Source organism: Paroedura picta, chromosome 1 (genome assembly GCF_049243985.1).
Source record: "Paroedura picta isolate Pp20150507F chromosome 1, Ppicta_v3.0, whole genome shotgun sequence".
Lineage (NCBI taxonomy): Eukaryota > Metazoa > Chordata > Lepidosauria > Squamata > Gekkonidae > Paroedura > Paroedura picta.
In genome coordinates, this window is record NC_135369.1 from 144186068 (window position 1) to 144203980 (window position 17913).

The 17913-nt window shown below is 46.0% G+C and overlaps 1 protein-coding gene across 1 annotated transcript in view; it reads left to right on the plus strand.

The window, feature by feature from the left end:
* The first annotated feature begins 397 nt into the window (after positions 1 to 397).
* COL9A1 (collagen type IX alpha 1 chain) overlaps positions 398 to 17913 on the plus strand; it is a 109274-nt gene continuing 91758 nt past the window's right edge. The window contains exon 1 of the mRNA XM_077307542.1: positions 398 to 429. Within this exon, the coding sequence (XP_077163657.1) occupies positions 413 to 429 (17 nt within the window). The 5' untranslated portion in view covers positions 398 to 412. The remainder of the gene's footprint in view (positions 430 to 17913) is intronic.

Here is a 17913-nt window from a genome sequence, read left to right on the forward strand (position 1 = left end):
ATGTTCAGGGGCTACCTTAATACAGCTTATTAGAGAATCCAATTTTACAGTTTCTTGGCTTAACAGAGCTGTAGAACTGGTTTCCCTGGTTAGCTTTCGGCTGGGCTTTCTGGGAGGATTGCCACAGATACATAAAAATGGTACTTTCTGAGTCTGAAGCAAGTCACGTCCCCAATGGAGGCACACTGAAGACACTAACTCTGCCTAAAAATTGTCATCATGTAAGGGGTGGAGTCCAATATACCTAACAAAAAGAATCATTTATTAAGGGGCTTGATTGGAATGCCAGGAGAGCATCCTCAGCGATTCAGATTGTGAAGAAAGAACTGTTGTCTTTTTTGGCAAGTGTCTTGGCTGGGGAAAACAGAATTTGACTTCAAGAATGTCACCTTGACAGAACCAATGCAAAAAGATGGAGACTGAAATCTGGTAACAAGTTTATTGTGCCTATCCTTTAAGAGCATTGTAGAGCGATAAGGTTTAGAACTAGGGAAAGAAGAGTGTGTTTATTATTCCATCCTTAACTCAGTAGTTATTATTTGCTTACTATTAGTATTTCCTTTCTGTAATCAGTGGCTTCAATAAGAATTAAAGTTACATGTGATTTTTTTACAATATTGTTGTAGTCTATGCTAATTAGGGGACAAGAAATGTGATCAGCAGAAGCCTGGTGTTCTTGAAGAAGAGGCCCTAAAACACTTGCTTGTTTGTATTTGTACAATGTTCTGGTGGTGGCAGTGTTCTTATTTCTCTTGAGCATGGTGAATGAAGCTGGAGAACTAAACTTATCCTTATGACATAGTCAATGTCTTGGAATCCAGACCAGCTGAGTAAATTCCATATTTCCTGCTAGAAAAGAGGTGTCTGAGACATTTATTCTACTACTTATAGAACCACCCGGATGATGTATAAGTTGTAAGAGATGTAGATGAACAAGATATACTTTAAGATATTGCTATTAAACATCCTGTTGTCAGTAATATAATTGTTACTAGCACTGTAGAAAAGTAAAAATAGGACTTAGACCACAATCTTAAGCATGCTTACTTGGAAGTAAACTCCACTAAAATCAATGGCATTTATAGTTATATATAGCTAAAATCAGGCTAACAATGGTGTGAAGAGTAACTCTCCCCCCACACACTCCAGACATACTCTTAATTCCAGTTTTCCTGGGGCTCATTTTTCTGCTGTCATGATAAACAGGATGGCATGATAAGCAGAGGATGAATTCAGATTTTAGACTTTAAACAATGGAGATTGCCTGGCTGTTTTTTCTTAGCAAAATCAACAGCACAAATTTACTATTGAAATTCATTATCTCAAAAGACAGGGGAAATATGGGGGAGGATTATCACAAGATGAGGTAGACACCAGATCCTGCAAACAGCACAGTATCTGGAATGATTCTGAGAATTGTAGTTTGGTGAGGGAAGTGAAAACTTTCTGCTGAAAGATTTGTAGCTAATTTTAGATAACTGCACTGTGCACAGGAAAGTGTACACGGTGCAAATATATTAGTCTGTGGTATAGTCATGCCCTCAGTATTCAAAGCTTGTTCTGGGGGGGGGGGCGAGATGGTGGCTTAGCATGTCTGCTTTACAGTGAGCTCCTGATCCAGGCAGGGGGGGGGGGTCGAATGCATTTGCATTTGGCAGAAGCAGGTGAGGTGTGCCAGCATTGCCGAATTTTGCCCCCTAAGGGTTTTCGAGCTCAAGGGGGTCCTCAGCTGATCCACAGAGAGCTATTCTCTGAATCAAAAGCTTGTTGTGAGGTACACTTGGAAACAGCTGATACTGTGACATGTCTGGCACTTACACGACAATGTTGTTCTTATACCATTGCCATGAAATCTCCAAACGACTTCAAGGCCATCCATTAGGCATATCTGAACACCATTAGGCATATCTATGGATGCAACACTACTTAATTCTGAAAGCAGGTTTTAATAATTAAATTGAAATGAGCCAGAGTATCATTTTAAAACAAACAGTAAAAAGTATCTCTTTTTTTAGTTTCTTGGAGAATCAGTTTGTTCAAAGAACAAATTTAATAGAAGCATTTGATAATCTCTCACATGCCTGTTTTAAAAATAATTATTTTAAACCCAGGAGGGGGGGAAGGGCACAGCTTTCAATGCTACCTGCCCTCTTAATCTCTTTTAACTTGATTTTATTGCTGTTTTTCCATCCCTTATCATTCCTCTTTAATTCTGTTATTCCTAATCACATAATTTTTGTTTTCACACATCCATAATCTGGTTTGTATTTTGATTGATCATTTCCTCATATGTGGTATGTCTGTGAGAGGTATAATTTAGGCCTTGTGTACACTGAGGTTTAAATATTTTTTTAGTCAATTTGCATAGAAATGCCTGCAAGGCAATGCACTTCCAATAGGTATGAGATTAGCAGGTTTAACTTGTTAAGAAATGTTTTAAAATATAATCCTATTAATATTTTATTTTACTTTGGTATTGTCATAAATTGGATTCCTAAGCAAGCTATCTAGTAGACCCCTTGCCATTTACAGATTCATAATCCTCAGTTTTACTTGTTTGAAAAAAATGACCTGACCACCTAATATGGCTATCCCCGTGCACATGGGGCCTTCCCGTGGCCATTCTGATCTCCCAGTCTGCTCCTGAATCTAGTGGACACCCCGGGCCTTCCAGTATTTTCAGATTGTTCTTTTTGCAGTGGTCCAGGAATGATATTGCAACAATCCTTTTCTATCAACTGATGAGACACAGCCTCCAATAATTTTGGGGGAGACCAGGTTTATTTTAAACTATAAACCTTGAAATGTAGCAAGTGTATAGGCTTTGTGTTTGCCGCTGTGAGGTATATTTTGTGGCACACAAGTAGAATATGGTAACTGAGGCAGAAATGATAATTAACCACGAAGAGTGTTTTTTTTTTTTAATTTCCAAGTAGGTTTTAAGGAACAGATCAGCAGCACAGGTATCCAGATAGAGAAAAGAGAAACCTGGCTGAAACACATCAATTTAGAGAACAGTTTTAACTTTCTTTCATTCTTCCAAGCATAAACATACTTTCACCAATTAGCTACTGGGCTAGATTCTAACACACTTACAGGCTTCTACCACACTAACCTGTCCTTTCCCAAGAGTCTATGGCACAAGATCTGCTCTAGGCATATGCGATATATATATATTTGGACCATTTTGGGTTTGGAGGGACTTGATTCAGACCATTAAATAGCCATCTGAATCAGCTGATTTGGATTTGGGGCTGGCCAAATTAATTCAGACACATTTGAAGAGATTCAACCAATAAACTCAATGGCATCATTAAAGTCAATTACAATGTTCATGTTTTTCTCTGTGGCCTGGATGGGCGTGTTGAGTTAGAGGCTCCAAACTTTCAGTGCAGCTTGATAACCCTCTTCTCCAAAGACTCCCCAGGTTTCAAGAAGATTGGACTCGGGGGTCCAATTCTAGGGCTACCCAATGAGGATGCCCCCATCCAACCTCCATTATTTCCTATGATGAGAAAAAAAATAGATTCTGTTATTTCCTGTGGTGGCAATTTATGAACAGCTGGGGAACTCTCAGAACCGTAAACAACAGTAAACTACAATCATAAGCATTTTGTCTGTAAGTAAGCTCCAATTATCTTTCTCTCTCTCTAGTCACTGCCAACTTATGGCAGCCCTGTAGGATTTTCAAGGAGAGAAGAAAAGCTGTGTTTTGTATTGTGCTTTTTGCTACTCAAAGGAATATCAAAGCAGCTCAATTGCCTACCCTCCTTTCCCACTGTGAGGCTGAGAGAGCTCTGAGAACTGTGACTGGCTGAAGGTCATCCAGCTGGTTGCATGTGAGGAGTGGGAAATCAAACCTGGTCATTCATTCATTCATTCATTCATTCATTCATTCATTCATTCATTCATTCATATACCGCTTTTCCATATGGCTCTGGGCAGTTTACATAAAATGTCATAGAACAGTTACACAGAACATATAGCAATATAACAGAATACAGTCATGACATAACATGCCAACTAGAACAGTATTTTAACAGTATAATAACACTGACAATCCCTGGGTAGGTTTGGTTTTTCAGTAGGGGGAGGGACCTGTAGATGTTTATGCAGATTAAAGGCCGCTGATCTTAACAACTTCTGGCTCCACAAGCCAGGAGGAGGTGTTCAGAAGTGACTTGCCATTGTTTTCCTCTGTGTTGTGACCTTAGACTTCCTAGGTCATCTCTTAGCAAGACTAACTTCACTTCTGAGATCTGATGAGGCTGGGCTTGCCTGGACTATGCAGCTCTGGTTATTATCCAATCCAGCTACAAAAAGAAATTTTGATACAGCTGCACAAAAATTACACCCTGACTTGGATGGGCCAGGCCAGCCTGATCTTTTAACATAAAAAATAACGGGGGGGGGGGATTTGTACATCCGATGGCATTTTCTAACCATGACTCTAACTCTTCCCTAGCCCTAGAGCCCCCTCTTAAACTAACTACGCTCCAACCTGTAGCGTACCTAAACTAACCCAAACCCTAATCCAAAATTTAAACCCAATATGAATCCCCATTTCCCCCCATATCTTTTCATGAAAAATCATGAATATATTTGTACATCTGAGTGTGTTTCCTAACCATGATTCTAATTCTTCCCTAGCCCTAGTGCTCCCGCTGAAATTAACCACCCCCCAACCTGAACCATACTTATGTTTACCCTCACCATAACAATAAGTTAAAACCTAGTATGACTCCAAATCCCCCCCCTATCTTTTACATGAAAAATAATGGGGGAAAAATGTTTACGTCTGATGGCCTTTCCAAACCACGAATATAACCCTAGCCCTAACGCTCCCTCCCCAACCTGAGCCATACTTAAACTAACCCTAACCCTAAATTGAAACTCATTATGAATCCACATTGTTTTACATAATATTTGCATGAAAAAATATTGTAAAAATATTTATTCATTTAATGGCCTTTGCTAACAAGGACTCTAATGTTTCCCTAGCCATCATGCTTCTGATAAAACTATCCACCTCCTGACCTGAACCATACTTAAGCTAACCCTAACCCTAAAATTAAACCCAATATGAATCCACATTTTAAAATATATTTTACAACTAAAAAATGGAAAAATATTTTTTTCATTTCATAGCCTTTTCTAACCATGACTCTAACTTATTCCTAGTCCTAACGCTCCCTCTGAAAGTAAACACTTCCTGACATGAGCCATATGAAGGAGCTCAGCAGGAATATGATCTCATCCAGGAAACTAAGCAAGGTTAACAGTCATATGGGAGACCACCAAATAAGTTCAGGATTGCTACTACCCAGAAACTAGCAATGGCAAGCCACCTTGAAACATCTCTCGTTTGGGAAAAGCAGCAGGAAGAGTCAGACTGCCGCCCGCTACTGTCCCAAAATTCCTCACCACCCCCCTGGATCCTTCCACCACCACCCGAGGGGGGCATATCAGCCACTTTGGGAACCCCTAATTTAGACAATGCCAAGTAAGTGGACAGAAACTGTGGACAGGGACTGCTAGATGTGCATTTTGTTGATTTTGGGACATATTTCTTAAACAAGATTAAATTATAGCTAGTTAGTAGCTTTGCCTTAATTAGAAGCCAAATTCTCAATCTACTTTTAATGACGAATTAAGAAGAACTAGACCTGGGGCAGACTTCCATTACAAACTCTTGTTCTTTCACCACTACTGAATGCCCTCATTTCCCTAATACATTACAACAATTAAATACCTGCAGATCATTATTTCAGAGATCTGATCACCCTTTTCCTGTTTAGTCAAGAGTGATGTATCTAGCTCAAAAATAATCATTAAAGTGTAATTAATTTCCCCCCCTGATAGGAATCGCCTACATAAATAAAAGTAGAGTTATCTATATAATTTACTGGAGGCTGCCTAATTTGAAACCCTTTTCTGACTTCTGACAACACGACAAGGCTCAGCATGAAGCATTTTTTGCACAACCAGTTCCCATGCCACATTCTTTTCAACAGTGCTGACATTTTAGGATCTCTATGGTTTCAAGAGTCCGTTCTGTAGAGACAGAAATGTTTTCTTACACTGTATTGTTAGAAAGAGTTCTCTGTACAGATAATGCAGCAGAGGTTTGAAAGTATTTTTGGTTTTGGCTCTTTTCCACTGAGATCCTACAAATTTGAGGATCCACTGAGAGGCTGCATTATGTAACAGATATGTCTCTTGTGGGGTTCCACAGAGATTTGTTCGTTCTTCCACATTTTTAAGCATTTGAAATGTCTCGGAGAGATTCTGAATAGATTTTGAGTGCATTATTATGCTCTTGATTCACAGCTCTGTTTTTCATTTCCCTCTAAACAAAGTGTGGCAGTTTCATTTGTGAATTAGTGACTTATGAGAAATGCCAGTTCTATATGAGGCCTTACTACCCTTAAAGATTTGATTTGTAGTTTAGGGCTTGTTAGATCTAGGTCTCCTGAATTTTTAGGTGCAGCCATCAGCTGGAACTTTTCACTATTTTTGCAACTGCATCACCCTTGAAGACAACTTAGAATGCAAAGTTTTTTTATTTATCTGAATCTTCATTTGTTCATTTGTTCATGGAAATGGTGACCAGATTTTATGTTGGTGTTAGCTGCCAGGATCATATAATACCTATATGGCACAAGTTCGATTTCCCCACATAATTTGTAGTCCGTATAAACAGCTCTTACCTTCAAAGTCGTGTACAGCCTGTGTCTAGAACAGCCTTTCTTGACCTTTTCACTGTTGAGAAGCCCCTGAAATGTTCTACACTTCAAGAAACTCTGGAAGTGATGTCAGCAGGCCACACCTTTCTGGCATGCACCCAGGAGTCACACGTTACCAGTCTGTTTCTGGATCAACCTTTAAGGCTATACGCGGCTTGGGCCCTGCATATCTGCAGGACCGCTTGTCTCCTTATGATCCCCCGCAGGGCACTCGGCTCTACGGGTATGAATCTGCTGATTATCCCAGGCCCCTGGGACATTCACCTGGCCTCAGCCAGAGCCAGGGCCAGGGCCAGGGCCAGGGCCAGGGCCAGGGCCAGGGCCAGGGCCAGGGCCAGGGCCAGGGCCAGGGCCAGGGCCAGGGCCAGGGCTTTTTCAGCCCTGACCCCGGCCTGGTAGAACAAGCTCCCGGACGAGCTAAGGGCCCTGTTGGAGTTATCAGCTTTCCACAGGGCTTGCAAGACAGAGCACTTCTGCTAGGCCAGTGGTTCTCAACCTTTTCTTCACCGCAACCCCATCTTTGGTTCTGAAGCCCAGCGGGGACCCAGCCGGAGGACCTGCCAGATAGTGCTGAGGAGGCACTTCCACCGGTCCCCCCAGCCGTGGTTATGGGTGACCCCCAGCAGGAGGTGACTGGAGGGGGACGAGGGGGCTCCCGCTGCCACCGCATCCACATTGGGGTGGGAGCACTGGTGTCCCGCATAGGACCTGGCGGTGGAGACACGGCCGGCGCCCTGGGTGTGCTCGATCCCCTTCTAACCTCCGTCCCATCCCCAGGGCTGTGAGGGTGGAGGCTAGGGAGGGTCCGATCTTGGTCCTGTGCAATGCAAGGTCGATTAAGAACAAGACCTCCACTCTGCAGCACTTCTTTGCAGAGTCGGGGGCAGACCTTGCTTGCGTGACCGAGACCTGGGTGAGGGAGGGGGAGTCGGTGGCCTTGAAAGAACTGGCCCCCCCAGGATTCTCGGTCCTACACCAATCTCGGACCCATAAGAGGGGAGGGGGGGTGGCAATCCTGGCCCGGGAGACTCTTGCCTGCAGGGCTCTCCCGGTGCCAGAAATCAGTGGAGTGGAGTGTGTCGGTATTGGGTGGGGCTCGGTCGAGAGCGCGGCCATCTGGCTGGTATACCGTCCGCCCAACGCGCCACCAGATGCCCTGCCCCGCCTGCTGGAGGCGGCGGCCGCCTGGGCGTTGCAGTTCCCTAGGCTCTTAATCCTGGGTGACTTCAATGTCCACGCGGACTCGCCCACTTCAGGACTTGGTGGGGACCTGGTGTCATCCATGGCGACACTAGGGCTCTCGCAATTTGTTGCCGGTCCCACTCATCACGCCGGCCACACGCTTGACTTGATTTTCGGTGCCGGGATAGAGGTGGTTCTGGAGCCAGCTTTGGCCGTTCCATGGTCAGACCACTATGCCCTGCGGGCCCGGCTTGGGATGCCACCCCCTCCCCAGTTGGGCGGCGGGCGCATTTTTGCCCGCCCGCGGAGACTCATGGATCCAATTGGTTTCCGGAATGCTCTGCGGGGCCCGATGCCTCCTGGCAACTCACTGGCGGCGTTAGTAGAGGACTGGCAGTCCCGTCTGACAGCCGCTATAGATGAGATTGCCCCTAAGCGTCCTCTCTGCCCTCGACTCAAACGGGCCCCCTGGTACACGGGGGTGCTCCGGGAAAAGAAGAGGGAGGTGAGACGACTAGAGCGAGTGTGGCGGAAGACTCGCGACGAAGCTGCAAGAACATCTTATCGCACGCTTATGAGGGCGTATGAGATGGCGGTGAAAGTGGCGAAGCGAGAGTTCTTCGCCACGGAAATCGCGTCCGCAAGCTCTCGCCCGGCCCAATTATTTAGGGTAGTTAGATCCCTTACCGCCCTTCAGGGGCGCCAAAATATTAGTCAATTGGCACTTGGCTGTGAGGCATTAGCGAGCTTTTTTGCGGATAAAGTCTTGTCGCTTCGCCATGACCTTCCTGTCACAATTAATACAGTAAATGAACTGGAGACCTGTTGGCCGTCTTTGGCAGCGAGGTTTGATGGCTTCAGACGGCTCTCTTCTTCCGAAGTGGACAAGTTGCTGGGGTCGGTCAGGGCGACCACCTGCCCCCTTGATCCCTGTCCCTCTTGGCTTCTCAAGGGGAGCGGAGAGGGGATAGGAGGCCAACTCAGGGATATTATCAACCTTTCCCTGAGTTCCGGGGAATTCCCCGAGCGGCTGAAGGAGGCAGTGGTTCGCCCTCTCCTGAAAAAATCAACGCTGGACCCACAGGACCCTGCCAACTACCGCCCGGTGTCGCACCTAGCGTTCCTGGGCAAGGTGGTGGAAAGGGCTGCGGCGGACCAGCTCCTAGCTTTCTTGGATGAAACTTCGGCACTCGATCCATATAAGTCTGGCTTCCGCCCTGGCCACGGGGTGGAGACGGTGTTGGTCGCTTTGCTGGATGATCTCCGTCGCCAGCTGGATAGAGGCGGGTCAGCCGTTCTGGTCCTTCTGGATCTGTCGGCTGCTTTCGACACCATGGACCATGAGATATTGGGCCACCGCCTCGCCGGTACGGGGATACGGGGTACAGCCTTGCGCTGGATACGCTCCTTCCTCCAGAACCGGACCCAGAGGGTTGCAGTGGGGGATGAGCTCTCGCGCCCTTATGGACTCCCTTGTGGGGTCCCACAGGGCGCGGTTCTCTCCCCCACACTATTTAACATCTTCATGCGCCCTCTGGCCCAGCTGGTACGGAGTTTTGGGTTGGGCTGCCATCAGTACGCTGATGACACCCAGCTCTATCTCCTCATGGACGGCCACCCAGACTCCCCCCCGGAACCATTCGCCAGATGTTTGGAAGCAGTGACAGAATGGTTTGAGCAGAGTCGCCTGAAACTCAACCCCTCCAAGACGGAGGTCCTGTGGCTGGGAAGTAGGGGGCGGGAACAGGAAGCGCATTTACCCACCCTGGCAGGGGCGCATCTTACCATCGCGTCCCAGGCCAGAAACTTGGGTGTGACCATTGATGCCTCCCTGACTATGGAGGCGCAGGTCAGGAAAGTAGCCGGCCAGGCATTTTTCCATCTTCGCCAAGCCCGGCTACTAGCGCCCTACCTGTCCCCCGAACACCTGGCCACTGTGATCCATGCAACGGTCACCTCCAGATTAGATTTCTGTAACTCTACGCGGGCCTATCCCTGTCTCTGATCCGGAAACTCCAGCTGGTACAAAATGCAGCCGCTAGGGTCCTCACCGGCACACCTTGGAGGGCCCACATCCAGCCTGTGCTGAGGCAGCTGCACTGGTTACCAATTGCTGTCCGGATCCGGTTCAAGGTTCTGGTTCTAACCTTTAAGGCTTTACGCGGGCTGGGACCCACATACCTGAGGGACCGCCTAGTGCCCTATGCCCCCCGCAGGGCTCTGCGCTCTGCGAGTGAGAATCTTCTGGTCGTTCCCGGCCCTAGGGAAGCACGCCTAGCCTCGACCAGGGCCAGGGCCTTTTCGGTCCTGGCCCCCACCTGGTGGAATGAGCTCCCGGGTGAGCTGCGGGCCCTGCGGGACCCTTTAACATTCCACAGGGCCTGCAAGACGGAGCTCTTCCGCCAGGTCTATGGTTGAGGCTGGGGCTGCCGGGGTACATCGACTGCTCTCCCCCGGGCTTCTTGAACATCGTTGACCTCCTTCTCCTCCACCCCCCCCTTTTTTAGGAATGGGGGTAGGAAGGGGATCTTATTATTGTGCTGCCATGTTGTGACATTTTAAAGTCTTTTAATGGGAGTTTTAATGGGTTTTTAAAGATATTGTAACCCGCCGCGAGCCATTTGGGAGTGGCGGGAAATAAATCGAAATAATAATAATAATAATAATAATAATTGCTCACAGTCCTGCTCCAGGCTGGGCTTGGACGCGTCTTGCTCCCTTGGTTCGCTGCTTCTCTCCTTTCTCCCTTCTTTTAACCATGGGGGTTTCTGCGGAGGCCCTGCTCCTTCAGTTAAAACACTCCAGACAAATAGAAGTCCAGCCCTGCTAGAAGAAATCTTCTACACCTACTCCTTGCTGTTCCAGTTTTCTATTTGCAGGGAGGTTTTAAAGCAAAGGAGCACTCAAAGTTGAAATCCAGTGGAGGGAATAATAAAGATGATAGCTACTTTGGGTCCCCACTGGGGTGAAAGGTCTGGTAAATAAGGTAAATATTTATCCTCAGTCCCTCTTCTGATGATCCCTCGTGCTGCAGCAGCCTCTCTTCCTTGCTTCTGTGAGTGATGCTTGACTCTCCTGGTTTAATTAGGTCTGACAAATCTTCTGACAGAACTTTTCCTCACGTGTGAAGAGGTCTCATCAGTCGTCATGACAGGCTTTGAAAGTGAAAATGATAATAAGACGACCAACAACATGCCTTTTAATTCTCTCTCTCTCTCTCTCTCTCTCTCTCTCTCTCTCTCTCGCACGCACGCACACACACACACACACACACATACTCTTTAAGATCCTGCTGGACTGTTGTGTTGTTTTCCCATGTGCCAGAGAGAAAGTAATAGCAAAACTTTCTCCCTGCTCTTTTGATGCGAGCCAGGCTGCCATCAGTCAGCTGAGACAGGTCAGAATAAAAGTCTAGAAAAGTCTTTTTCAGGCTGGGAACCGGCAGCAGCAGGGAGGGCAATTGCCCGGCCGCGCATGCCACACATGTGCCATGTGCGGCCAAAATTGCGCATGCATGGCTTTGGCTGCACATGCGCAACGCGCATGTGCGGCCCTGCTTCCCTCTCCCCCCTCCCACAGTAAGAAGCTTGCCGGGCCTCAAGCTCGTGGCCTCGGACGTTTTTTACTGCGGGAGGTGGTGGTGGCGGGGAGAGGCAGCCGCGGCCCGGTGCCAGGGCCTTCGCGGCCCACCACCGGGGCACGGCCCGGTGGTTGGGGACCACTAGTCTGGAGAACAAAAAAGAAAGGAAATTTACCAACCACAATTCAAAATAAAGACTGAAGAAATGTTTTTTTTTGAAAAAGAGACTCAAAGGCTAATGATCATAGAATCATAGAGTTGGAGGGCCCTCATGGGTCATCTAGTCCAACCCCCTGCACTATGCAGGACACTCACAACCCTATGGCCTTAAGCCTTCACAGAATCAGCCTCTCCATCGGATGGCTATCCAGCCTCTGTTTAAAAATTTCCAAAGATGGAGAAACCACCACTTCCGGAGAAAGCCTGTTCCACTGAGAAACCACTCTGTCAGGAAATTCTTGATGTTTAGATGGAATTTCTTTTGAATTAATTTCATTCCACTGGTTCTCAGAGAGAACAACTCTGCTCCTGTATATGGCAGTCTTTTAAATACTTGAAGATGGCTATCAGATTCTCCTCTCAGTCGTCTCCTCTCCAGACTAAACAGACCAAGCTCCCCCAACCTTTCTTCCTACATCTAGGTTTCCAAATCCCTCACCATCTTTGTTGCCCTCCTCTGGACATGCTTCAGTTTGTCTACATCCCTCTTCACCTGTGGTGCACCCAGGGAATTGCTAATTGCCGCTGTGGATAGGTGAATTCCCTCCAAGCCAGGCTGGATTCTGGATATTTTTGGTGTGGGGGGATCACTTGGGCATGAAATTGGGGTCACTGTGGGCAGGCAGGTAGTTGTAAATTCTTGCATTCTGCAGTGGGTTGGACTAGATAATCCTGGAGGTCTCTTCCAGCTCTATGATTCTATGAGTTTAGGTACCATTGAAGTCAGTTTAGCTTTAAATGTGTTGCAGCTAACAATCCATTGATATTAATGAGTCTTAAGCACAACTAACTTCTTTTAGTTGGCTTGGAACCCAAATGTATAATAAAGTTAGACCTATGAGTCATGAGATTTTTAACTTAATTAGTTCATATTTTTCCTATTTGTACACAGAGATGCCCTCCCATTTTGTTGTCTGTCTGTATAGGAAAGTATTATTCCAGCAGTTTAACCAGTCAGTAGAAGAGAAGGAAATATATCTAGTCTCAATGAATTTCTCTGTTATTAAAACCTAAATTACTTCACAGCATGTGGCTGCATCAAAAGGAATATCCTGTGCTGGGAAACAGAGGGAAATCTCTACTACTTGTTGATGTTTCATTTCACACAGCTTCATATGGATCAACAGGGATAGCAAGGGAGCAAAAAATGAGAGAATAGACAGGTCATACAGGAGCACAACCACCTGAGGCAGCATAAATAAGACCAAAACCCCAGCAAAACTCAGTTTTATTTCAGAACAAATTCTCAGTGGACTTAAACTGATGGAACCCATTTCCAGCATTTGGCTGAACTTTCTGTCTGTAGTGCTAGTTTAGCTTTCTTTATGTGTTGAAATTTCTTTCCTTCTCCCCCAGGTTTCTCTTTTTACTGTAAGTGGGATAATAAGACTGAGTGATGTTTGTAGTTTTCCTGCTATTTTACATGCCATTGTTTTGATCTCTATTTCCAGACCTCTCCTCTTTTAAAGAGAAAGCAGAAGGAAGAGAGAGTGACCTGGACTGTGTACTCATGATACTTTTTCAGAGACTTAAAAACGCCTGATAGAACTCAGTGCTTGAACTACACACTTGATTTGTTTTCTGTCCTGCTGTAGTCTCTATTCAGACAGGTTCTGTAGATTTTTAAACTATGCAGTCTCCTTCCACCTCCAAACAGCAGGATAAAAAAACATAGATGTGAATCCTAGATTGCCATAGTTCCCCCAGCATCTCAGTGGAATGCTTCAGCAAGAAACCTCTGAGCTGTTTCAAGAAGCAAAGAAGACAGAAAGAAAGAGAGCCAGGCAGCAGCAGGAAAACCAGATGGTACCTGTCAGGAAGCTAGAGTTACCCTTTAGGGTGTGAGTTGCTGGCATCTATCACAGAAATAAACCCTGTCTCATCTGATCCGCTAAGAAATGCAAAGACTCAGGGTATACATCAAAGTATACCTACAGAGAGCTCTATCTTATCACAGTTTTGTCTCCTCCATTGAGTACAGCTCATGGCCTTTTATGTCTTGTTTTTATGGGGTGATTCTTGTGGCTTGGTCATTATGTTGTAGCTGCATGACTTTAATGGTGATTAATTTTAATTTACTTTTGTGAGCTGCCTCAAACAGTTCTCTGGAAAGGTGGCATATAAATTTTGTAAATAAAGAGGTGTTTGTCTTCCTCCTCTATTTTGTCCCCACCACAAACCTGTGAGGAAACTTAGGTTCCCTGAGCTTAATAACAGTGGGGATTTGATCTTGCATCTCAGGCTTTCTCCAACTCTTGTATCATTGCACGGTAGAGGTTCTCAAAGCAGTGTTGCTTTCCCTTAAGTTAAATGGAAAGTTTGAAGCTTCATGGCTGTCCTAATCCTGTCAGGATTCACTGGACTGGGCAGCTGGACAATTTAAGAATTAAGAATTAAGACACCAGAAGAGCTCAGGTACACCCATCGAACTTCCTTGCCACTCAACCTTGTGTACTATACATGATCACATACTGCCCTCTCCCAGCAGCCTTATCTGTACGGCCATCATACTTAAGTTTCCTTTTCTTTAGCTTAGAGTTCTAAAACAGCATAACTATAGTATCATCAGTGAATCTGAAGAATTTGAGAAAGTGAAAGTAATTCACAATGGCATGGGGCAGCAGCTGGATAATTCGGTTGACTAGAGAAAGGAGGAATCAGCTACGTGTTCTCTGATTTGTGCTTCCAGGCAGGGTCAGGTGTGTTGCTGTTGCATGGATCACCATGGCTAGGTCAGGTGACAAGAGGTAGGGCGCTAGTTGTTGTGCCAGCCAGGTGAACAATATTTGCAATCTCTATTAATAAGGAGAAGTCCAACAACTAGGCTCCTGGCGTAGGTCACAGGTTTCAGTTGGATCCCATTCAGTGCCGGGATCCTCACCACCTGCCTCTCAGTGTGCCAGCTCTTGGCTGGATTCAGCTTCAGCCGACTCTAGTGCAGACTGTCAGGCCCCACCTGAAAGGTGGCAATCCTGTTTACAGAAAACAGCTCTTGCCTGCTGATTGTCCACAGCACCTGACACTGAAATATTCTGCTCCTAATTCCAGAGGTTCCATTTGGCTACCACAGCTGCACTCCACCCTGAGGATATGGTCCCAGATTTCAACCTCTGGTCATGTGGAAGACATCTGCAACTTTTATAGGGTTGCCAGCTCTGAGTTGGGAAATACTTGGAGACTTTCAGGGTGGAGCTGGGAATGGGCAGGATTTGGGGTGGGAAGGACCTCAATGGAGCATATTGCTATGGAGTCCACCCCCCATAGCAGCCATTTTCTCCAGGGGAACTGATCTCTGACACCTGACCTGTCTTGTGTGGAAAGGAACTAGGAGTCTTAGTAGACCATAGACAGAATACGAATCAGCAGTGTGACTCAGTGGCTAAAAAGGCAAATGGGATTTTGGGGCTGTATCAAACTGAGTAAAGTGTCCAGACTCTGCTTTGCTGGGTCAGGAGGGAAGCTGGGAGCAGAAGCAACTGCTGGGCACCATTTTAATCGAGTCTGGAGCTTCCTGCAGCCATGGAGGGTGAAGAGTCCAAGCCAAGAAGTCCAGATGCCAACAGGGAGTGTTCAGATCCAGAGTCATTGCTACTGGTCCAAGTTCATCAAGGAGTTTCCAGAACAAAAGCATGGAGTTAGGCTGTGTCAGGCACTGAGCACGTTTCATCTGCACAGTCCTCTTTATGGCTGTGCCTTAAATCAGGCACAGCAGCCCAGCTGGAAGTCATCCTGCAATCAATCACTCAGGCTCTTTTGCACACTGGCAGTTTAGTAAGTGTATGGAGCACTGTCTTTTGCTTATGGTGACCCTAAGCCTATACCAACAGCATCTATGTGCTTGGGGGTGAGTCTGAAGAACTGCTCCCTTCAGAGGCTGTAGCTTTAACAGGACAAAAAGCTCTTGCTTGGGGTTGTTCCATATCAGCTACAGATGGCCAAGCCAGCATTCCTTCCTCCAATAAGTTTTCAGCTCTCAGAAATCAGCTCCCCTGCTTCACCTGAGGAACTGTCATTGCTGGTGAGGGGGCCAAAGCACTGATAAGTTCCCCTGATTTTTCAGAAGTGGTACTGGACCCTATTTAATTACTTATGCCATCCAGGGGTAGTCAACCTGTGGTCCTCCAGATGTCCATGGACTACAATTCCCATGAATTCCACCTGACCTAGCGTTTGCTGGCAGGGACTCATGGGAATTGTAGTCCATGGACATCTGGAGGACCACAGGTTGACTACCCCTGACATAGGCTACTTTGTAAACTCACCTCCTTCATTCCTCTAGAACAGCCTTTTTCAGTCTTTTGACTATTGAGCTAATGCTGATAGAATGTCAGGCTTTGAGGTACCAGGAAGTGATGTCAGCTGGCCACACCTCATTGACATACTGGATGGATCCCCAAAAGTAAGAGAGACAATGGTTGGCAAAGGTTTAACTGATGGGTCCCTCCCCTTTCCACTCCTTCCTGGCCTAACATTGAACATTTGGGGAGGGAGCGGATCAACCTGCCAAAATAAGGATAATTTAAAAAAAAAATAAAACCTTTTTCTTTCCTCTTTGTTTGGAGCTAGAAACAACAGGCACAGGGTAGGAGGGCTATCCCCAGTTGCCAGTTTGAAAACCCCCATGCTGCAGTACCATTGAGGGGCCTTCACGATAACATATGGGGCCATAGTACTGTGGTTAGGAGGCCTTGCTATAGAATAATTTTATATGAATTCTGCTAAGATAGTGACTGCAATGAATTGCTGTTCTCACCCACGTTCTTACAAACATCTCCATGGTAAATAGCACATGGATAATAATATAGCAGCAGAGGAAGTAAAATTAGCAACATTCCTGTTCAGCCAATATCAATAATTTTGCCCAAGCCACCCCCTTTGAGAGGCAAAAACTAGGCTTCTAAAGAAGCTCTGATTCCTTTCTTCAGTGAGAGCTCTTGTTCCTTTTTCTCCAGTGCTAATACTACACTGAAGGAAAAAGTAAATTTACACAGTCTTTTTATCCAAAGCTCTCTAAATGAAACTACAGTATCTGATGTTTTATGCTTCAGTCGAAGCATGAGAGTCAGGAAATGGTTTGCTCTGACTACATTTTATTGTGTTCTGTCTGAACATTAACAGAGAATGCCTTCTCTCTTGTGTACTTTGGAGAATTCTTCACAGCTTGGCCTTTCTCAAACACTTTGGTTTGGACTGGCACATAATCTGATGCTTTTACTGAATGCCTCCTGCCATCATATATAACACTTGAATTCACACAGGAATGGCTCCCCCCACCCTTTACATGCAAGGAAGGTCAGCTCTATGACTTCCTTGGAATTCCTCTTAGAGGGTTGCTGTAGAACAGTATCTATTGTGCTGTGTGATGCTGAGGCCCATTCCTTCTACCCCCCAGTTTTCCCAAAGGGAACTCTCTAAAAAGGTATGATATTTAATTGAAGTCTCCCTCTACTAAACACAGCTAGAGGCACTTATCCTCACCACTAATACAGCTGAACAGCTGCTGCTCTGTACCTTCCCATATAAAAACCTTTTATCTCAGTCAGCTAAGAGCCTGACCTGTAATCCTCTGGTTCAAATCTCTTTTCAGCCATGATAGCTTTAAGGTAAATTGTGGCCCATTCCGCACCAGGATCTCTGTAGCAAATTGGTTGTAGAACGAAAAACGCCATTTTAAATAGTGGAATTCGTTGTTATGCATACCTACCTTTGTAGTGGAATCCAGTTGTGTTTCTATTGTTTCCCACAGGTTTCCGGTCTCGGCAAAAATTGCTAGCCAGGAAGCAGTATTGATGAGCTTTGTCCCGCCCCTGGCCATCAATCAAATGAGCAGCCATTGGGCGGCCGTTATCAAGCTCCTGAAAAGCCCCTTTCCCTTTAAGGAAGGTTAAAAAAAAAACGTTGCAACGAATCAGCGTTGATTCGTTGCAACGGAGAGACCCATCTAGCTAGCAGGTGGTGTTTGAGCTGCCGTTTCATCGTTGCCACACTCCCCCCGAGTGAAAAAAAATAACAGCCCCCCCACACGGGCGTGATTTTCGGCCGAAAATAGAGTGAAAAATAAAGGGAAAATAAACCAGCAAACGGGGCTGTGTGGTGCTTGGTGCTTGGTGACTTAAAACAGTTCTGGGGAGGGACTGCAGCCGGGGAAGCCTCACTGGGTAAACGTTGATCTCCGCTCGCTCCGAG